Source organism: Typopeltis vanoorti, chromosome 15 (genome assembly GCF_054136105.1).
Source record: "Typopeltis vanoorti isolate ZY-2024b chromosome 15, IOZ_Tvanoo_1.0, whole genome shotgun sequence".
NCBI classification, from domain to species: Eukaryota; Metazoa; Arthropoda; class Arachnida; order Uropygi; family Thelyphonidae; genus Typopeltis; species Typopeltis vanoorti.
In genome coordinates, this window is record NC_143563.1 from 69,413,082 (window position 1) to 69,436,880 (window position 23,799).

The 23,799-nt window shown below is 37.1% G+C and overlaps 2 protein-coding genes across 5 annotated transcripts in view; one reads left to right on the plus strand and one right to left on the minus strand.

The window, feature by feature from the left end:
* The window catches only part of LOC150098857 (uncharacterized), a 55,637-nt gene extending 44,559 nt beyond the window's left edge, over nucleotides 1-11,078 (minus strand). Inside the window, exon 1 of the mRNA XM_090405436.1 lies at nucleotides 10,943-11,078. The gene's annotated coding sequence lies outside the window, so the exon portion shown is untranslated. The remainder of the gene's footprint in view (nucleotides 1-10,942) is intronic.
* An 11,291-nt stretch (nucleotides 11,079-22,369) lies between these two features.
* The window catches only part of LOC150098858 (activin receptor type-2A-like), a 181,969-nt gene continuing 180,539 nt past the window's right edge, over nucleotides 22,370-23,799 (plus strand). For 3 of the 4 annotated variants that reach the window (XM_090404562.1, XM_090404563.1, XM_090404564.1), the window contains exon 1: nucleotides 22,818-23,377. In XM_090404562.1, coding sequence (XP_090260688.1) covers nucleotides 23,260-23,377 — 118 coding nt within the window. In that variant the 5' untranslated portion in view covers nucleotides 22,818-23,259. Of the gene's footprint in view, nucleotides 22,451-22,817; nucleotides 23,378-23,799 lie in introns of those variants that run through there. The other variant, XM_090404565.1, reaches the window with a different exon arrangement.

Genomic DNA, 23,799 nt, shown 5'->3' on the forward strand with positions numbered 1-23,799 from the left:
GAAAAGCAGGTTCAGTGCATTTGCAGTTGCACAGTAATGGGATGCTGGGCAGCAGCTGCTCTTGTATTAACAGATGCAACCGAAAGTGAAGGAACAATAGTTGCCAATTCACTGGAAGCAATGACCATGGAAGTACCTGTAGAATAGACACTGCAGAAACACTACATCTGTGAGATAGAGGATGAAGTGAATCTATAATAGGGGGATCATCAATGCACTTAACTACTCACTTCTGAACAGCATCAAGATTTTAATGGAAGTTTTAGGTGCACCATCCCAAACATATGAGCAATATTCTAAGCATAGGCCGATTTGGAATTTGTATATAGTTAGGAGTTGGCCGAGTGTAAAATAGCCTTTTGAAGAAAAAAGAATACCTGTTTCTTGGATGCTGAGGAGGATACTGATATGATGTGTTTGAGTCAGGAAAGAATGGAGCTAAACATTAGTCCAAGATGCGATATCTGATCTTGTCTGGCAATTTGTGTGTTGCTGAGGGTGAGCGAGTTGAAATCTCTTGAGAGAGAAAAGGCAAAAAACTGTTTTAGTGGAACTGAACATGACATGGTTGTCCTTGCCCTGCCGAAGGATAGTATGAAGATCAATGTTTAAGGCACTGGTTGTAGCTAATCTTGTGGCATGGATGTCAGAGTGGTGCATGGCTTGTCAAATGAGCAAGATGAGTGGAAAGTACTATGGTCAACAAAACTGTGGATAGGATTGGCAGTGCTTGCAAGCAGGTCATTCGTAAACGAGAGAAAGAGTAGGTGATAGGACAGTGCCTTGAGGTACTCAGCACTGATGGTGAAGCTCAAAAAGAGAGCCATCAACCATGACACAGTGAATGACCAGAGAGAAAGCTGGCTACCAATTAAAGAAGGTGGCAGTGAGACCAAAGGATGGCAATTTGTGAAGCAGGCTACAATGACACACATGGTCAAAGGTTTCGGAAGTGTCAAGGGCAACAGCATAGGGAACGATGTAAACTACGAGGTCAGCTATGGATCTTGATGGTGGAATCCATACTGGTGGTTGCTGATTAACTAGTGGGATTCTAAGTAGAGTCTGGTACTTATCTCATGTGCGTTGAGATAAGTACCAGATACATATAATAGACTGTAGAGACAATGCAGGACAGATTAATTCTGGAGCACAATATTTGAAATAATTTGTAGAGAGTTTTTTTAGTAGTTTTCCGATTTCTTTTTGTCAAAAAACTAAAGGAGGCATATAGTGTTGTTTGGATTCCAGTAAGGTAAGAGGCGATTTCCTTGGTCATCAATGTAGAAGTTCAAGGAAAAAAGTGATGCCAGGAGGTGAGCATTATCTTTGGGTGAAGTAACAGTGGTGGTGCCATCAGTACAAGAGAGAGAGAGAGAAAGGTGGAAGTGCAGGAGAGCAGAAGTTGCATCCAATGGCCTTATTAAGGACAAGAAGGCACAGTTTCCATTTGGACAGGAGACAAGTTATTTTTGCTGTTTGCCTTGATGAAATCAGATTTGGATCTGCTGATGCCTGATTTGCATATATTGTGTGCTTTGATGCAGGCAGAGTATGAAACTGGAGTTCTTGAAGTGAGCCACTTGCCATAAGCTAATTTTTTTTCTTTGACTGCTATGATACACTTTCAGTTGAACAAGGGCTTCAAAAGGAGATGAGAGTCTTCATGCCAGTAAGAATAATTTCTGTTAACTTGTTCACAGCAGGTGTTAAGGTCAGATGAGTGGAAGAGTAGAAATTCCAGTTCATCCCATTTGGCTCCCTTGTAGTTCCAGAGGAAGGTTGGGAGTGGTTAAGGGAGGGCATTCTATGAGAGAGAGGAGAGGTAATCTCTATGGTATATCTGGGAGAACTGTTCAAAGAAGAGATCCATAGTTCAATAGAAATATTCCGGTTTTGTGACCACGTTTATTACAGAACTGTTTTTAAAAAACTAAAAAAGTACTAAAAAATAACCTGACAAGTTTTGTTAGTCTTACGACTAACAAAACTTGTCTGGTTAATTTTTAGTACGTAAAATCTTCAGTAGTAAAGAGAACTAACAGTTTAAAACACAAACTATAAGAAATTATGAAAAAACAAGTTCATTTGTTAGTATTATGAACATCAAAAAAGTTCGTTAAAAAAAACGAATAACAGATCTATACGACTGTTAATGAGCGAGTTGGAGACTGCTATTTGTTGTCGCGTTCTGTTGTTCATGCTCACTCTGTCCAAGGTGGATAAATTTTTAATAAACGATGACCAAATTTTTATTTAAAATCAAACCCTGTTTTTTTTTTTTGCATTGCATAGAAATTTTAATCAAATTTGCTGCCTCTTTGAATTTTCTTGTGAAACAATTCTTACCAATATAGGACATGTTTGTTCTAGCCCATAGTACATCATGACCAGTAGAAGCTGTGTGATATGCTAAGCCAGATTTATGTTCTCTCTTTTGTACACCCTTCTGATGTTCGCACATGCAGATTTCCCCCGCTCTCTCAGTCTGGCCTACATAGCAGATGCCACAGGAACAATGAATTTATAAACCCCTGGTTTTTTCATTGGGTGATGTGGGAGTTTCGTAGAATGAAGATATCTTGATATTTTTTCAAGTGGAAGGAAAGTCACTTTTATGTTGTACTCGTAGAGTAATTTGGCTAATTTATCTGTTACATTCTTGATATATGGAAGGGTGACTGTGTTCTTGAAGTCTTGTTTAAGTTTTTTGTAGGTGCTGTATTGAGAATTTTCTCAATTATCTTAGTTGTGTAACCATTCAGTTGTAGGATCTGTGTTAAATATTGTATTTCTTCTTTCCGTTTTTCTTCTGTACTGGGGATGTTGTATGCTTTATCCCTTAGGGTTATTAGGCCTATTTTTTTGCTTGGGGTGGTGTGTGAGGTAGCATGAAGAAATCTTCCTGTGTTTGTTGGTTTTCTATAGATGGAAAATGATAACCTGTTTATTCTTTCATTTATTTCTATAAGGATGTCTAGGAAAGGAAGTTATTTTCTTCTAGTTCTAGAGTGAATTTTATGTTTGGATGTAAGTTAAGATAGTCTTTAAATGCAATCAGTTCTAGTGCTGTTCCTGGCCAAATGATGAAGATATCATCCACATAGCAGAGCCATACTTTTGGTTTTATATGCCAGTTTTGTAAAGCATTATTTTCAAAATTTTCCATGTAAAGGTTTGCTAGAGCTGGTGAAAGGGGTGAACCTATTGCTAGTCCTTTTTGTTTCCAGAGTTTGTCTTGATAAAGGAAGAAGGTGTTTTTTATGCAATATTTGTAGAGCTATACAATGCCCAGTGGAAAGAGATTCTCCAGGATGTTTGTTTCATTTCTTGGAATCTTTGTGAAATATGTCTGAAGGATCCATGGGTATATCTTTTACTTTTTCTATGAAGTCTATGATGTTCTTAATGAACAAATGTTTTTCCTATATGTGGTAAAATCAAGTTTGTAAGGTGTTTTGCCAGATTTGAGGTAGGAGAGTCCTTCCGTCCACTATCTGTCTTAGGGGTATATATTTTTTATGAATTTTAGGAACTCCGTATATTCTAGGCACTAGTGGGCGTTTTGATTGTAAATTTCTTTTTAGTTCCTCAGATACAGTTTGGTATATTCTTGATAAGTTTATTAGTTTTGTTGTGAGTTTGCCATGTGGGATCTATGTCTAATGCTGTGTAGGAATTGGAATCTTCAAGGAGGCTTTTCATTTTGTTATAATCTTCTGAGTTCAAACTCACTGTTGTATTGCATTTGTCTGCTTTTATTATGACTATGTTTTTATCGGATTTGAGTTTATTAAGGGCTGCAAATTCTGTTTTTTGCAGGTTTTTTGGTGGTAATTTGCAATTTAATAGTACTGCTGTACTTTGAATGAGGATAAGGTCTGCTATATCGCCTGATACATTTCTTTTTCAATTTGGGCTATGATATCGATTTTCAGGACTTGTCAAGGCATTACAGCAAAATTAAAGCCTTTCATAAGAAAATTTGTTTCATCTCTTGTTAGAACTCTTGAGGAAAGGTTAATTACTACTTTGGATTGATCTAAATGTTTCCTTTGGTTTTCTTTTAAAAAGAGAATAGAATTTTTTAATTAGGCTGAGTTTTTCCCTTTTCGGCCATCACTGTAGCTTTATTGTATGTGGTAGTGTCTAGTATCGTAAATGGAGAACATTAGGTACAAGGGTGGATTATGGAAATACTACTTAAAATTCCTGATAAACAGCATAACAGAGAAACTGGGGATATGATTTTATAACAGAGGTTGGCGATATCTTCATTATATAGGGATCGAATTATCCCTAGAATAGCAAGAATGCAGTCAGAAAAGCTGTTATGATTTTTATCTTGGCAAGTCAGCGAGTAGAACAGATTATCAGGGAGACACTGGGTCCACTGTCTGAACGAATTTAAGGGAGGGGGTGTGGCAAATCGTGTGTGTGTGTAGCCTTCTCTCAATGAGAATTTGTACACCCTACTGATCATCAGTTGCATCAGTCTTGGGATTGGTAGCTCAGCAGCAATTTCCTCCATTCCACTCTGTCATTGGTTTTCTTCTTAAGCTCTTGGTAACTCCTCAAACCCATGCTGTCTTTGACTTGGTCAAGAAAGCTTTTCCTTGGTCTGCCTCTTCTTTTCCCCTCTATTTTGCCTTCAGTCATTCTTTTCACAAGTCCATCATGTCGAAGTATATGTCTAAACCACCTATCTTCCCCTTCTAATTTTGATCAATTTAATTAGAGTTCTTGTTTCGTTTATCTCTCTCAGGACTTGTTAGTTTGATTTTTTTTTCTGTCCATTTTATTTTGTTCATGCAGCGCCCCAGCACCACATTTCAAAAGCCTCTAATCTTCTTACATCTTCTCTGCCTAGAATCCAGGTTTCACATCCATACAGTGCAATGCTCCATATCAATGTCTTGACTAATTTTTTTTTCAATTGTAGGTTGAGGTCTCCTGTTAAAATGTTTTTCATCTTAGAGAATTGGGCTTTTGCATTGTTTATTCTTGATCTTGTGTCTTCTCTTGTTCTGCCATCTTCTGTTATTAGGCTTCCTTCTTGTGTTATTTGTTTCCTGCTGATGTCTATATGCTCTATATTGATAGGGATTTTGCCTGTAACAATGATTTTAGTCTTATCTGTGTTGATTTTCATTTTATATTTTTCAAGCTTATTATTTAGTAATTCTAGCATTGTTTTTAACGTTCTTCTGTTTTCTGCTACAAGGACTATGTCATCAGCAAATCTCATACACATGACTTGCTCACTATTTTTCTTTATGCCACTATTTATTTTATCTTTAGTTTCCTGAATGGCCTTTTCAATATATAAATTAAATAAAAGTGGTAAAAGTATACATCCTTGTCTTACACCACTCCTTATATTTATTATTTTCTCCTTATCATCGATTTTAATCCGTCCATTTTGATTTTTGTAAATTTGATAAATTATTTTCCTATCTCTCAAATCTATGCCGATATTAGTTAGACAATTTAGGAGTATTTGCTGGTTTGCTTTATCAAATGCTTTCTCTAAATCAAGGAAGCAAATGCAAGTATTTTGACTAAGGTCTAATCTTCTATTATTGTTCTTAAACAGAGTATTGCCTCTCTTGTTCCTTTATTCTTTCTGAATCCAAATTGGTTCTCATTCAATAGACAATCTATTTTGGAATAAATCCTATTTTGAAAAATTTTTAACAGAATTTTGCTAACATGTGGGATTAAAGTTACTGTTCTAAATTGGCTTCATTATTCTTTTTTGGTATTATGGTTGATTTCATGAACTCCTTTGGTATTTCTCCTCTATCATAGATTTTGGCTATTAATTGATGGAGTAAGGTTTTTGTCTCATCACCTAGATTTTGTAGCAGTTCTATAGGAATATTGTCTACACCTGGACTTTTTCCCTTGCTCATTTCAGAGAATGCTTTATCAAATTCTTCTCGCATTATTGGGGGTCCCTAGATTATCTTCATTTTGATTTTCTATGCTGATATCAACATCAAGTTTATCGCCATTATAGAGATTTTCAAGATAATTCTTCCATTCCATTAATATATATTCCTCAGATTCTATTAGTAATTTTCCATTTTCATCTTTGATGGCACTGTTTTTGCTGTTCTTATTAAATTTGAAAGTCAGTCTGTTAATTTTGTTATAGGTTTTCTGTATATTTTCTTTTTTAAATAATTCATCTATGTTATTACACTGTTCTTCTAGGTATTCTTTTTTGGCTTGTCTACATTTTCTTGTAATTTGATTTTTAAGATATTTGTATTTGGTCACATCTTCTTTAACAGCATTTTTATATTTTCTTCTTTCATCCATAAAGCCAAGTATTTCATCTGTTATCCAATTTTCTTTTTCTGCATTTTTCAATGATTGATTTGATGAATTTGTAATTAACTCTTTAATTATATTCCACTGGTTTTCAATATTATTCTGACTATGCTTTCTGGAATGTCATGATCAGTTGCCTCTTGGTATCCTTTCTTTACTCTTTAATTTTTCAAGGTTCCATTTATTGGTTTGTATCTTTGGATTTGTTTCCTATGTCTCAGTTCTGTTTTCATTAAGACAAGGTTATGGTCACTACTGTCGGCGCCTGGATAGCTTTTGCAATTTATTTGGTTTCTGTATCTTTTCTTGACCAATATATAATCTATTTGAATCTCCAGGCACTTTCCAGATGGATCTTCTTTTTGGAACTTGAAATAGTGTATTTGCTATAACTAACTATTTTTGTGTACAAAATTCTATTAATTGCTTTACTCTTTCATGCCTACATCCAAGACCAAATCTTCCTGAAACATTATTATTATTATTGTTCCGGGAAACTCCAAGGAGTCGACAGACTCATCGAGGGAGGCCCTAACATCATGTCAAGAACAACTATTCGACATTCACGCAGTATCTATCATACCTTGCCTTGAACTCATTCACGGTCGTAGCGCCCACAACAGACTCTGGAAGCTTATTCCACTCATTCACTGCTCTCCAAGTAAAAAACCTAGCTCTAACACCCTTGTCAACCACGCTCCTGCCCAGCTTCCATTCATGGCCCCTAGTCCTCCCACCACCAGTCATATTTCCAAAAATATCTTCTGGATCAATCTTATAGAAACCCTTCAGTAATTTGAATGTCTCAATCACATCACCCCTCCTTCGCCTATCGACCAATTTCTGCAACCCACAAATCTTCAACCTATTCTCATAAGGTTCATTCCACAGACCTGCTATCATCTTGGTCACTCGTCTCTGGATCCTCTCCACTTCCTCCCCATCACGAAGAAATCCTGGTTCCCATAACTGGGCACAGTAGTCCAGATGGGGTCATATCAAGGCTCGATACAGAGGAAACAACTTGTTTGTCTCTGCATGTTAAAGTATTTTTCAGAAGCCCTTGGCTTCTGAAAAATACTTGGTATTAATTGAAAAATACTTCTTACTTGGTGAGCTGTTTTAGTCACTTTTGCAATGTGCCCCCTAAACTTCAATTCCCTATCCACCAACACTCCCAAATCCCTGGCCTCATCAATCTCCTGGAGTACGGTTCCACCAATGCGATATACTGCTGCTATTCTTTTCACCCCAAAGTGCATAACCTTACACTTTGCCACATTAAATTGACATCCATTTTTCCTAGCCCAGTCCTCCAAACTATGCAAATCATCCTGTAAAATTTTGACATCCTGTGCACTCATAATTGCTCTACCCAACTTTGCATCATCAGCAAAAAAGTGAACACTTCCTCTCAAATCCTTTCCTATATCATTGATGAACAAATTGAAAAGCAGTGGTCCAAGAACAGAGCCCTGTAGCACACCACTAGTCACAAGCTGTCTTTTAGACTCCACTCCTGAATAAACCACTCTGGTATCTCTCCTTCAACCACCCTCCTATCCATCTCACCAACCCTATATCTATCCCCATCTGCTCCAGTTTACTGATTAGGGTTCTATGTGGTATCCTATCAAAAGCCTTGGCAAGGTCCAGTAGTATTACTGTAAACCCATTACCCCTATCCAGTTCAGCCGTCACTGTGTTATAAAACGTGAGCAAGTTACTGAGGCATGATCTACCCTTCACAAAACCATGTTGTCCCCCATACAATATCCCATTTTCATCTATCCAATCCTGTATTCTTTTCTTGACTAATTTCTCTAAGACCTTGACAATGATTCCTGATATGCTAATCGGTCGGTCATTTACAACAGCAGTCTTGTAACCACCTTTATGCAGTGGAACTATTTTCCCCTTTCCACCCCCTCGGGACTAACCCAGACCCGAGACTCAAATTAAACAAAATGGTCAAGGGTACTGACAATTCTTTAACTGCTTCTTGTACAACACGAGCTGGTACACCATCCAATCCCACAGATGTACTGACATTGAGGTTATGCAATAGACTACTCACCTCCACTTCATTCACCACAATTCCCGTATAATCTACTGGTACGTTCGTTTCTGCAATGTCACCACCTGGATGATATATTCTTGCAAAGTGCTAACTCAGCAACTCAACTATATCAACTGATTCAGTTACCTCCCTACCATCGGCATTCTTTAAAATCATTCTGCCATGTACATTTTTCCTTTTACTTGCTGCATATCTAAAAAACTGTTTACGATTCTCTTTAGCTTGCATGGTCAATGTTCTTTTGTAATCCTTTTTTGCTTTTCTTACCACACTCGTTACCTTTTTATTACAATTATATTTTATATTTTTACAATTTCAAGTTCAAGGCAAGATATGATAGATACTGTGTGAATGTTGAATAGTTGTTCCAGACATGATGTTAGGGCCTCCCTCGATGAGTCTGTCGACTCCTTGGAGTTTCCCGGAACAATAATAATAATTATCATTGCTCTCTTCTCCCACTATTGCATTCCAATCTCCCATTATTATTGTATTGTCTCTATCTTTAAAGCTGCTCCAGATTTCTTCTATTTGTTCATAAATTTCTTCTACTTCTTCATCGCTATGTTGTGATGTTGGCATGTCGACCATTATAATATTGAGGTTTACTGGTTCATTTTGAATGCTTATCACCATAATTCTGTCATTATGGTTAATAATTGTAGTGATTAGCTTTCCAACTTTTTTATGAAGCATTATTGCAACACCTGACTCGCCCTTCTTTTGCCCTGAATATGTTATTCGAAATTCTCCACTCCAGAAATCACCCTGTCCCTCCCATCTTGTCTCACTAATGCCCACAATGTCTATTTCAAGTCTTTCCATTTCTTTTTTCACATTTTCTATTTTACCTGGTTCTAGCAGTGTTCTTACATTCCATGTTCCAATATTCAGCTTATTTCTTGTCTTCATTTTTGAAGAACTACCAGGATTTCGTTGGCCGTCGACCTGAGAAGCCCGGTTACTTCTCCTGCTAGGCATGACTCCTTCAGTGAAAGCTCCATAGCCGATCTTACCTTCATTTTTAATTTCCATTGCTGCTTTTACTTGGGAATGGAATGTGGTGGTTTCCCCTTGCCTTCCACATCACAGTATTATAACACTTATGCTATAGGAAGTTAATACAAGTAGCACTGCTGCCCGCTACTATAATTATTAGTGGTTAGTTGAAAGAGGAGGAAACACCCCCTAGCCCTCAAGTACTCTAATAGCTTCAAGGAGAATGGAGGACCTCCTCCTGGGGTTAGTAAGCAAGAAAAGAGACAGACAGAAAGTTTTAAGTAAAGAATCCTCATTAAGAAGAATGTTAGTATGAGGGTAGAAGCAGGAAGTGGAAGAGTTAGAGAAAAGTATGACCAAAAGCTTTGAATTAGATCATACTTAGCTCTGGGACCCCAGATTAGCCATGCCTGTGCCTGCAAGTCGCAAACCCCTAGGGGTTTGCGACTTGCAAGCACGGGCATCCCTACTGCTGGTGCCCATATAACAGCTACACTTTTTTTTTTTTTATTTACTCATAAATCTGACATCAAAACTCATTTATGCATATTTTTAAGTAATTAAACTGCTTATTCACTCTCTCTCTCTGCTTAAAGAAGAGCTGTTTGGTGATTGTTCTATTCACCACTGTTCCTTTCAATTGACTATTTATGATGAAATGGAAGGAAGGTCACCTTAAGTTATTCCCATTGTGACAAGTAATACTTGATTACTTTTCAGGTGTCTAAAATTAGCTAGGATTCTCTGTAGCTCAGTCAATATAGACAAAGCCCAATGGATGGAAAGACTTGGGTTCAATTCCCGTCCATGACATGAGGAACCTTTATCTGGTCTCTTTCTAATAAAGGTGAGTTAGCCAGTCTCAGTTATTTCACCCATAAACTCTGGTTTTCCGTCCCTCAGAACAGCAAACCGACTCCATGAATACACAAGGATTTACAGTCATGAATACTTGCCCTTATGGGATGCAACAGAGGATTGATGAGCCGGCTGTATTAATTCGTCATAAACCCCTCGACCCGTCATAAGGGACGGATGAGAAAGAGAAGGAAGGAAAATTAGCCAGAGATGCCCACCCACACACACAATAAAACTGGTTTTTCAACTCACAAACTGGCAAACCAGCCTGCAAACAAACATATGACAAACTTAATACACAGTATTAATGCCGACTATGCATTATATTAGGATGTTTGAAAGATGACGACCTATACAAACCTTGCAAAAAGTAATACGATTTGTCTAAACACAAATATTCGGTAGTTTGAAAAACATTCATATTTATTTCAAATATGATGGAATCAACAGCTTTTCATTATACCAGTTATGTAATAAATGGACTTAAGCAGATGATAGCTCTAACAAGTACTTCACTGTGATAATCCAAGGGCACACAGCTTAGAAATGAGGGAAGAAAGTCGTTTTAACAGATTACTCTTACAGAATGACAGACCACCCCGTTACGTAATAATAATCCGTTTACTCCATCAAGCATAATTTTATAAAATTTGCTTGCATACTTACATAGCGAAGTCACTTGCAATTGGCGAAGAAAAACTATATGCTGTGCAGCAGAGAAGTTATTTAATGAAATTCAAACTCTCAAAAGATGAGAACAAAACCTTCGCCTCACTGGCCTCCAGCACACAGCAGAGTGAAATTTCACCATATAGTGCAACACATGACGTCACTAGTTAAACATGCATCTCTAGAAGAATAGAAAGCCAACCACGATCTTTATATAAAATGATGTCATTAATATCCAATTGTGTGAAACTTCTCATTGTGACAGGTAAATAAAATAATAGGGGGTAAAAAAATGTAAATTAACACCGTATAATATATAGCATATAATACAAAGAATACTTACTAACAAATGAAAGAAAGTATTTATTTATTTATTAATGTCCATTTTCATAGTAATTAAACTTAAATATTGGGCATTAGTTCTCATTTTTGGCACTAAACGGCGCTATATTGTTTATGATGACATCAGGGTCCTATCGCTTGTTGGAACTGGTTTCACCGTGGTGACACGCTTTCCTCTCTCCTATCTGTGTTACAACATAGCATTAACAACTGTATGTATCCAAATGATCTATCTGTACAAGAAAATGAACGGGAAATTGAAATACAGTACTAGTATAAAATTACCATCATGGTTCATACAGATTCATTAAGCCGGGATAGAATGGTATAGCAATATCTGTTATATTAACAAATGTTAATGAAAATCTTGAAATAGAAGGAATACGTGTAATGCTGAAAAAACCCACAGTTTCAATTTAATTTGTAACTGAAATTAATTTAGGTAATTTGAGATGAAAATCCAAATATTCAATTTCAAACACAACCATTAATACTTTTACCATGTGCAAACTTGTCACTAGTTTTAGGAATATTTTATCCGGAATTAGCCAGTAATAATACTAGAATTTGAATTTTGATATTTGTAGCAAAAATTACACAAAAAATAAACAGTAATTTATAGCAGTCATAGTTGGATTTTTGCATTAATAACGCTAGGTCTCGCAAAGAAATACATTCTTTGTGTAATTTTTGCTACAAATATCAAAATTCAAATTCATGCCGGCCTGGTTGGCCGAGTGGTTAGCGTATCCACTCTCCAGCCAAAAGGCTACGGGTTCGAATCTCGCCGTGGGCATGGAGGTTTGTGATTGTCTGTGAAAGTACTAGTGGTGGTAGTCGGCGGTAGATGGCGTTGGTGTTAGATGATGAAGGTTGGTGGAGTAGTGAGAAGAACAGTTGTAGAGTAGATGCCCTCCCTCGATGAGTCTTTGGACTCCCTGGAGGTGTGATATAATAATATATAAATATATATAGTAGTATTTATTAGTAATTAATAAAATAAAAGTTGACGCTTCGACTCCTGTATCAAGGTCATCATCGGGATGGAATACAAGTGTATAAGGAACCAAGCTACATGCTCATGCCCTGTATACCGGTAAACTAAATCTTCTTCTTTCAGTGCGATCGGCGACCACCTTGGCAAATATTGAGCGATTCTCAGCTACACTGAGGAGTCTCTCAGAGTTCATACCAGTCCACTGTCTGATGTCTACCAGCTAAGATTTTCTTCGTCTTCCATGTCCTCTTCTTCCATTTATCTGCCCTTTTATAATCAGTTGAAATATCTTATATTTTTCATTACGAAGTAGGTGACCAAGATATGCAGTTTTCCTTCTTTTTATGGTATCTAAAAGTTCACGTGATTTTCCCATTTGTTCCAGTACTTCCTGATTGGACGTTTTTGCTCTCCATGGGATTTTTAACATTCGTCTATATAACTACATCTCAAAAGCTTCAAGTCTTTTTATTGATGTTGTTTTTAAGGTCCAAGTTTCTACACCTTACAGCAGTACAGACCATACATAGCATTTAACCATGCGTACTCTAAGCTCTAAGTTTAAACTGCGGTTACAAAGTGTTGGTTTCATCAAGAGAAAATTTTTTCTTGCCATTTCAATTCTAACTTTTATTTCCATTTCTGGATTGCAATCTTCATTTAACCAGCACTAAATCTACGTAGTTAATTAATCCTTTTCCCTAGTCTGACCTCTAGTGATAAAAAAAATTAAAAAATAATCAGTAAATAAAAATTTAAAAAAAATAATAATAACAAATAAATAAATACAACTACAATAAACTGCTCAAGTCCTCATGTATTAATTTCTTCTGGATAGTTCTGATTGTTATAATATGATTTCTTTTAGTTGCTGTTAAATGTTACAAACACTTCACCAGGTTGTCTTCTTGTAGTAAGATTTTTCTATGGCTAGTTTAGGTTGTTATATAGGTTGTAGATTGTCCTCCACATTCTTGAAATGGTTAGGTCATCATTTTTGTTGAGATTTGGGTTGTGTTTCAGCATTTCACATGACTCTTTAAATTTTCTCTGAAATCAGGTTTTGGTGCAGTGTAGGGACTTGGTATTTTTCCAATCAATTCTATGGTATGTTTGGAGTGCATGGTCATATAGGCCGGTTTTTCCAAAATGGAGATATTTGATGTGTCGTTTGTGTTTGTCTTGTCTTATTGGAATAGTTCGTCCTGTTTCCCCTATGTATGGTATGTTACATGTGCATTGTATTTTGTATATCCCTGGATGGGCTAGGTGTGGAAAAGGATCTTTAGAAGAACTGAGTCGGTGTCTTAACTTATTTGGGAGTTTAAAGGTGGTTTTAATGTTGTATTTACATAGTGTGCTGTCTATTTTTTCAGAAATGCCTCTAACATAAGGAATGGCAATAGCATTCCTGAAATCTTTTTTTGTTCTTACTGGTATCTTTATCGAGGATCTTGTGAATAGTTTTTTAATTTTTCTTTTTTATAAATGTTTGGTTGATGATCTTGTATTCCTGGTTTAGAGCTTATTCATTAGAACAAATAGTTAGAGCTTTATGTTTAAGGGTGCTTATGACACCTAGTTTTTGTGTTGGGTGGTGGTAAGAATTTTTGTGTGTGTATTGGCTTGTGTGTGTGGGTTTGTGGTAAACTGGGAAGGAGGGACCACCAGAGGGAAGACGTGTGACAAGTGTGTGTCTAGGAAAGAAAGAGAGCTGTTTTTTTTTTTCATTTCAATGGTGAATTGGATACGTTTGTGTTGTTTGTTTAGGTGGCCAAAATGGCGAAAATATCGTCGACGTATCTGAGCCAAATTTTGGGCTATAGACACACTGTCTCTAGAGAATGTTGCTCAAAGTCTTCCATATAAAAGTTAGCTACTGGGGGTGGGGTTAAAGTGGTTAGCACATGGCTGTACCTTCTTCTGGAAGGTAAAAATTGTTTTGCCACACGAAATATCCGGAGCGGATTCCGTGGGCAAAGAGGGCCGTGATGTCGTGTGGAAATATGTTCTGTAGGAGCAAGACAGTGTCATTGATTGGGACATTCATGAAAAGGGAAGTTATGTCAAAGCTGACTAATAAATCTGGGTCGTTGAGTGTAACGTTTTTAATTTTATTAATGAAATCTTGTTTATTTTTTATGTAGGAAGGGAGCCGACCTACCAATTCCTTGAGTGTGGCCAGTAACTTTTTGGTTAAGTGATAATTTGGGCTGTCAATTCCTTCAACAATCGGACGTAGAGGTGTGCCTAATTTGTGTATTTTTGGCAGGCCATAAATTCTGGGCGCACAGGCATAATGAGGTATTAATTTTTTTGTTGTTTCTTTGGGTCCTGTGTGGACGGAATTGATTAATTCAGTTGTTTTCTTTTTTTACGTTTTGTGGGGTTGTAGTTTATTATTTGGTAGGTGTTGTGGTCCAATATTAAATGGCTCATTTTTTCAATGTATGTTGTACGGTCTAAACGAACAGTGGCATTGCCTTTATCTGCTTTCGTGATTATAATGTCTTGGTTATTATTTAAGGATTTAAGGGATAGATTTTCGATTTTGTTTAAGTTGGTGCTTAGTTTTTTGTTTGAATTTAGTATACACGATGTTCCCATTCGTATTTTTTCAGCCAAAATGGTGGGGAGGGATCTTAAACCTCTCTCGATATGATACACGATATCAAGTTTGTTCACTGACCTCACTCACTTTATTTATTTACAGAAATTTAATTTCAGCTGTAGTCCTTATTACTTATTATTTTCACAAAAATTTCTCCTTCTTATTTATAAAAAAATGAAAAAATCAACTAATGCCTTTTATTCCCGTATAGGTATCATATTTCCTGGCGACAAAAACGGGACATTAAAAAAAAAATCAGCTAACGTCTTTTTATTCCCGTATATACGGGAGTAGGCGAGGCCATTTAGCCCTATCTAACTTTTGGAGACTGAGTGGGCAGTTCAATCTCCACTGGTACCCAATCAGAGACAGATGGCCCAAGGCTATCACTAATTAAGCGGTACGCAGTGAAGAGAGACGGCTCAAATGTGCCGCCATCTCGTGGTCTCTAACCCTAACACAATATATTTAATGTCTGAAATAATGTGGGTTCTACGGTCGATTTTCTTGAGTTTACAGGACGAAAAACCCGAGTTTCCGGGAGGAAAAACCTGCTTGCCCGTGCCAGAGATCGACTACTCGGGAACCGGTCGAAAAAAGGCTTAGAAAAATTTCCTCTAGTCGCCGACTAGACTCGAAACCAAGACTTCCTTCGTGCGGCCTAGCGCGGTGGTGTGCAAACGCCAAATCCACTGAGCTACACAGGCTCAAATAAACGGGACATTGGGATGGCAAAAACGGGGCCGGGTAATATTCTGCATTCATGAAAAAGTAAGACGATAAAAAAGTTTTATTATAAACAGATTCTTTTTACCAAGTTTTTTGCAACCACAAAAATTGGTGTTCGTGTTATCTGCACACAAAGCAACGATTTTGTTTTCTAAGGCAAATTTGTCACTTACTTCCCTCAACATAGCACAGTGTATGTCGGATGTTTCACCAGGTAAGGAAATAAAGTCTATAAGTTTTATTGAACACCACAATTTGGCAAAACGTACTGCACAACGATTGGAAAAAGTTTGATGTATTTTTTGTTTCATGCATGTAAACTGCTGTAATGCTTTTTGTTTTATTCAAATCCTCTATTACTTCGCTCAATATATGTGTGGTGATAAAACATTGATAATTCCTGCTTCTGATTTGGTACGTGCTGAAGAAAATTTTGGTTCATAAATTTTATTTATCAATGTCGACAAGCAGTTTTGGCCGTAGCGCACAGTATGATAAGCAACAAGAGCTTCACTTGCTGCAACTTTATCGCTTTCACTATTACTATCACATCTCATCATAAACGAGCTGATGTTTTTAACTGAAGCCAAAGTCATTTCAGCATCCTTATGTTTCTGGCTATGTAGATGTTGGTTGATGTCACTTCTGCCTTTATGAGCAATAGAAAAATGAACATTACAATGTTGACATACCACTTTTGTTCCATCACTACACAGTTTGTCCAGTTTAATAAATTTGAATTCTCTCTGGAGATCATCATTAACACTGCAGTTTCGCCTCTTTGACATTTCAAGGATAGGCTTAAAGCTTCAAAATAAGACTTAAAACGTTACAAAAATATGAAATTTAAATCGCCAACATTGAATAACAAAGTCCCCAGTTAGCATACAGGCAAAATAAAAACTAACGCTACAGCAGAACAGACTCCGCTTCTAAGACGTGCAAGTGTTGCCAACGTCTCTCAATATTACTGCAGATATCGATATTTAGTATCGACCAATGCGATTCCATTGTTATATACAAATTACTGATATCCATGATATTGATATACGATTATAGATTATGAATAATAATTTATGATTGACCAATATTAAAGTATATTTATAGTTTTTATTAAAAACGAGACAAAATTTACATTTTTATTAAAACGACGGGACGGCCTGGAAATATGAAAAATAACGGTACTGTCGGTTCAAACAGTAAGTATGCTCAGTCTCAGTTCAAACAGTACGCAGCGATAGTACACTTAGCTTTACAATGAATACGAGACCGATGATCCTTGACATTGACCAAGGTGTTCGGTTAAAATTCAGGAAATGTGAAGTGTTCCGTCATAGGAAAAGTTTGAGAAACCCTGCACTATAGCAACTTTTACCACCTGCTCCCCAGTTAATGGAACTCTAACAGGGGCAAGAGGAGTTTTTTCCTGGAAACTAGGGTTTGTCGTCTCCAATAAACTCAGGAAAATCCACATTATTTTCAGACAGTACATATATTGTTTGCATTAGGGAACCACAAGATAGTGGCACTTTTCAGCCGCCTCTCTTCACCAGATGCGATGTATAATTATCGATATTCTTGGTCAGCTATCGTTGATTGCCTACGAGAAGAGATCGAACTTCCTCTTCAGTCTCCAAAAGTTAGATAAGACTATATCAGCCTCGCCTACTCCCTATGGGAATAAGATGCTTTAGCTGATTTTTGTAACGCAAATTACAGAATTGCTTAAAAATTATTAATTTAATAAATAGGATTACAAGTCTTCTTCCAATATTTCCCCATGATAATGCAACATTTTCTTCCTTGTTCTTTCATTGTTATTTCTTTCAAACAGCCAAGTAGTGAATGTTTTGCTTTCATCATTTTCAGAGGCTTTTAAATATGTTAGTAGTTAGTATAAAATCACTAATGAGATTTTTATCTTAAGTTTTTGATAAACACTATCACTAAGACTGTAATAATGAAGGTAGGTCTGATTACTAAATATTTTTCCACAAAAGAATTTCTCCCATAAGTTAGTTGTATTGAAGAAATAAACTAATGCCTACTATTCTTTTATAGGGAGTAGGCAATGCCTTTTAATTCTATATAGCTTTCGGAAATGGAGTGTGCAGTTCATTCTTTCCCAGTACCCAATCAGAGCTAATGGCCCAAAACTATCACTAACTACAGTATAAGGGGCAACCGATGTACAGACCAGCGAACAAGTGTCATATCTTGGTACCTAATGCTAGCAGGATATGTTATTGTCTAAAATAATATGGGTTACACACTCTATTCTCTTGAGTTTATGTGAGGGAAGAAACTGCACTTACTTGTAATTACTGCACTTACTTGGGATTAGGAGTAAAAATTATCAAGTTTATAAAATAGCTTGGTTATCCTAATATATATGTATATATATATATATATATATATATATATATAGATAGATAGATATATGTAAATAAATTAAGTTTTTAACTTGGGAATAATGTATATTAGGGTTACCAAGTAATTTTATAAGTTTGATTATTTTACTCCTAATCACAAGTAAGCAAACAGTTAAGTTTGCGCCTGAACATTATTCAAGTCTAAATGTGGTGCAACATCAGGGCAACTTATTGTAAAGGTGGGTAAAGCTCTGATCACATAATGCATTGAAGTATACATCTTTTAGTGAGATGTGCCTTACATTATGGGAAATCCTAAGAATTGTGATCAGAGCTTTACCCACCTTTACAATGAGTTGCCCTGGTGTTGCACCACCTTTAGACTTGAACTAATTAAGCGGTACTCAGTGAAGAGAGACGGCTCAAATGTGCCGCCATCTCGTGGTCCCTAACCCTAATACAATATATTTAATGTCTGAAAACAATGTGGTTTCTACGGTCAATTTTCTTGAGTTTACAGGACAAAAAACCCGAGTTTCCTGGAGGAAAAACCTGCTTGCCCGTGCCAGAGATCGACTAACTCGGGAACCCTTCGAAAAAAGGCTTAGAAAAATTTCCTCTGCTCGCCGACTAGACTCGAAACCAAGTCTTCCTTCGTGCCGCCAAGCGCCGTGGTTGGCAAACGCCACACCCACTGAGCTATTCTCAAGTTAAAAACTTATTTACATCTATATCTCCTCCAGAGATTCTTATTAAAAATAAAAACACCTTGTAGCAACTTTTATAGGTAAAATTGATAAGGCTCTGTATTACTAAAACCTTGGTATAACCAACTCATCTCAGTACGTCTGGCACTGCTGACATCCTGGATATAGCCATCCTGCAAGACATTAAACTACAGTACAGCCTTATATCACTAAACGAGCTGTCGTCTTGTTCTCCCAATTGTACTGCAATTGGGAGAACAAGAATGCCTGTCTCCTCCCTCTCATTCAGGCATATCGTGGGAGAGATTGTCTAAAGCACTTAGGGATCAAACTGGAGCCATCCCTCACATATGCACACCAGAAGATGTGGAATTTGCAGTGACTAGCCTCACCCAACAGATTAAGTCTGCTAAAATGGTTGCAACCTTCCAGAAACCTGTTCCCAAGACTGATCGTTTGCCTGAGGACATTATGGACCTGATCAGTGAGATAGGAAGAGATTTCACAACACTCGCGCACCTCAGGACAAGAGAGTGCTTAACAAATTGAATGGGGCAGTAAGCGATGCACTTAAAACAAATAGAAACCAAGTTTCGGATTAAAAGTTAGTCTCTATCTCACCTATTGATCACTCTATCTGGGGAGTACTGAGAAACATCAAAAATAAAAACAGATCCCTCCTCCTATAATCTCAATCCAGGGCCTAGTCCACACAGATGCAGATAAGGCAGAAGTCATACTAAAATCTTGAGGATTAGGCAAACCTTCTTATAATAACTTAGATTTCAATCATCTGTACAAAATCCACATACAGGTCAGGCATGCACTAAACCTTCTAGATACCAGTGCTGACCATATTGCACCTGCATCACCTGTTGAATTATATAATATTATTAAAAAACTTAAGAACATTAAAGCTCCTGGACCAGACAGCATCTCAAACAGGGTAATCAAGCTGCTGCCTCGAAAAGCTATAGTGCACCGGACCAGAATAATAAATGCAATCTTAAGACTTCACTATTATCTTTCCACCTGGAAACTGGCTGGTGTGATTCCTATACATAAGCCAGGAAAAGACCCACACTTACCGCAGAATTATCGTCCAATCAGTCTCATCTCCAATCTGGGTAAGGTTGCAGAGAAGGTCAACCTCTCACGACTCCAAACCTCAGTAAATGACCTAAACATCCTCCCCAAAGAACAGTTTAGTTTTCGACAACACCATAATACTACCCAGAAAATCCACAGAATCGTCAAATACATCACCACCAGCTACAACTGGCGCCAGTGCAAAGGAGCTGTTTTTCTAGACCTATCCAAAGCATTTGACAAAATTTGGACTCCTGCGCAAACTTATCTCATCCGGTACCTCACTAAAAATGATTAATCTAATCCATTCATATCTTCAGAATAGATTGATGCAAGTTAAAATCAATGGTTCTACATCGTCCCAGCGCCATATCTTTGCAAGAGTGCTGCAGGGATCTCTACTGGCTCCATTGCTGTTTTCTGTGTACATGTCAGACATCCCACACAATCCGATGACTTTCATTTTGGCCCTGTGTGCGGACGATGCGGCGATACTAACCAGATCTCTCAGACCCTACTTCGTAACCAGAAAGCTTCAAGAAAACCTTCTAAAGCTGGAGGGTTGGTTTTCCAAGTGGAGATTGGAAGTCAATCCCCTGAAAAGCTCAGCTGTTGTTTTTGAGAAAAGAACGGCTGAGCTTTTCAGGGGGTTGACTTCCAATGTCTCCTGCAGGAGATGTGTTACTATTCAATACTAAAATTACCTGGCAGACAGAAACAAATTACCTGGGTGTGATTCTCGACAAAAAGCTATCTTTCAACCAACACATCAAGTTTGCTTGCACAAAGGCATCTACAGCCATTGCCCAGATCTATCTGCTAATTAATAGAAACAGCAAGCTCAGCAACAGAATCAAATTGCAACTATACCAGATGACGATTTGTCCTATAATCACCTATGCCTCTCTCACCAAGCCTGGAGCCACACCTCTAATACTAACATTATCAAAATACAGCGCATGCAGAACAAGTGCTTGAGAATGATTCTGAATGTCCCGTGGTATGTTAGAAACAACCAACTCCACAGAGACACAAATATTCTCTATATTCTCTCTTTTCTACAATCCTTAGCATCTAAGTTTTTCTTAAAGACGTTCACACATCCCAACGATTTGGTTCAGCAAGCTGCAACATACGAGGCAACGGCCATATTCAAATATAGAAGACCAAGAGCTATATTAGCCTCCTTTAGTGATTCTCGCCCTGAATGGGCATAATCTCCATGCCCATTCAGGGCGAGAAAACTCTTGTAAATTTAAATGTGTGAACGTCTTGTAAATTTTATCCTCACTGTAACCACAACAGATAGCGGGGAATATGAAAAGCATTTTGTTTCACCCTTAGAGACATAAATGTCAATTGTCAACCTTGGTATTTAGGGACTAGCTACTCACTGAGGAGACCTCAAAAAAGGTTGAAACTGGTCTGGGTAGTGACCGCACCCATAATGTATTGCAGTATACATCTTTTAGTGAGATGTGCTTTACATTATGGGAAATAGTAAGAATAGTGATCAGAGCTTTACTCACCTTTACAATGAGTTGCCTTGGTGTTGCACCACCTTGTACTTGAACTACGTTCAGGTGCAAACTTAACCGTTTGCTTACTTGGGATTAGAAGTAAAATAACCAAGGTTATAAAATTACTTGGTAATCCTAATATATATATATATAAATCAGTTAACGCCTTTATTCCCATATAGGGAGTAGGCGAGGCCGTTTAGCCCTATCTAACTTTTGGAGACTGAGTGGGATGTTCAATCTCCACTGGTAGCCAATCAGAGATAGCAGGCCCAAGACTATCACTAATTAATCAATATGCAGCGAATATTGATTAATTAGTGATAGTCTTGGCTAGTCAGTGTCGCCCTCTCGTTGCCCCTAACCCTAACACAATATTTTTAATGTTTGAAAATCGAGTGGGTTAGACAGCCGATTTTCTTTAGTTCACAGGAAGAAAAACCAGAGTTTCCAGGAGAAAAAACCCGATTTCCCGCGCCAGAGATCAACTAACTCGGAAACTGTTCGAGAAAGGGCTTAGAAAATGTTCCTCTAGTTGGCGACTAGATTCGAACCCAAGTCTTTTGTCGTGCGGTCAAGCGTTGTAGAGTGTAAACGCATTCTATGTACAAATGTATATATTGTAAATAGTTGTATATATATTTATTTTGATTGTACATAGATACTTTACTGTTAATAAAAATAGCCTCTTCCACTGAGCTACACAGTATATATATTTTAATGTCTGAAATAGTGTAGGTTTTTCGCTCAATTTTCTTCAGTTTACGGGACAAAAATCCCGAGTTCCCAGGAGTAAAATCCTTTTTGCCCATGCTAGAGATAGGCTAACTCGAGAACCGGTCGAAAAAAGCATAGTAAAAGTTCCTCTAGTCGGCAACTATAATCGAACTTACGACGCTCTCCCTCTCTCTCTCTCTCTCTTTTCGGGCGATTTATCTTTCCCTTCTATGTGCAAAACAGACCAACCGGCAGAAATATGAATAGAAATACACGATTGCTATATGTACGGCACTAACGGCTTTTGCATTGCGCCATCGGTAGCAATTCTACTAACTCAAACGCGGGATACCTTATTTTTCATACTCTTAGTGATATATACTTCGTCTTTGATCCGATTCGATCTTAATGACGTGACAAGGTAATTCAGGAGCTGCTATTCTATCACCGATTGTGATTTTTTTTTAGTCATGTAGCTTGATCGTCACTAAGAGAAAATAACTGTACCGATTAAGTTCAACGTACAACTTATACCTCCACTCTGTTTAATGTATTTATCATTTAGTTTATTACCATGCAAGCTTAGTATTTATTATGTGGTCTACTAAGTGCTCTACAATTAAGAGTTTGGAATAACTCTATGAAATACACTTTTCTTTACACTTACTGATCCTCAAGGGCGTGGAACATGTCCTGTTTTGCGTTCGCGAATTAACTGGTTCTAGGTTGGCCAATCACCTCGGAGTTTTCCAATGTTTGTAATAGAGGGGAGTTGTGGTGGATGATTATCCGGGTCTCGCTAGTAATGTATCCCAAGTAGCTGATCTACCGCCATTTTGAAAGTTTGTGTTGGCTTATTATTGCTGTGTATTAGTTATCTCTTCTTCCTTCCCTTGAATAAAGCAATCTGCTTTCTTTAGAGAAGCAGTGCATAATATTTCATGATGCTGAAGAGGTTATCGGACTGGACTGTCAGTTCAATATTTTGTTCGGATTGTCTGTATTCTGCTGGGTAAGCTATGTTAGAAATGGTATATCATGTAGCACCAACTTGAAAACATTCCCGATATGTTTGTGTTTCGACAGCAGCTGTTAATAAGAACAAACGTTTTTCATACACAACGCCATTGTACATGCAAAGTGAAACATGTCAAAGAGTGGTACATGTAAAGTGAAACATGTCAAAGAGATGATGATGAATGAAGTTGAAAGTAAACATACCAGCAGGTCATGAAAATGTCACTCTTTTGCACTGGGACAAGGGATACAATATTGCTTTCAATAATGACTCTAAGCCACATGCTGAGCTTTTTCGTTACGATACTTTGTTGTATAGTAATTTCATTGGGTACGTATTTCTTTGTAGTTTATAATTATATAACCTGCGAAACGCTTAACTGAATATTTTTATTTACAGAAAGTGCATCTTAACAAATTTGTTAAGCTGCAAATTTGTTTTTAACAATTCACAATGTGCATTGTGAATTGTTGAAATAAGCAAAATTGCTACACGAAAGGAAAATGTAAAACTGCAGTGAAGTTAAAAAAATTGTATTATTGGTAACAGAAAAATGTTTATTACTTTAAGTTGTCATTGAGACATATGATAATACATTTTATTATTTGATAAAGATGGAAATTATTATACTTGCGAAGATATGTATTGAATTTTTTAAAAATTATTATTGACACCAATTATATGAAAAAAGCATTTTAGATGATTCTCAGATGAAAGGTTTTTCACTTCTTATGCAATAAATGAAAGATGCC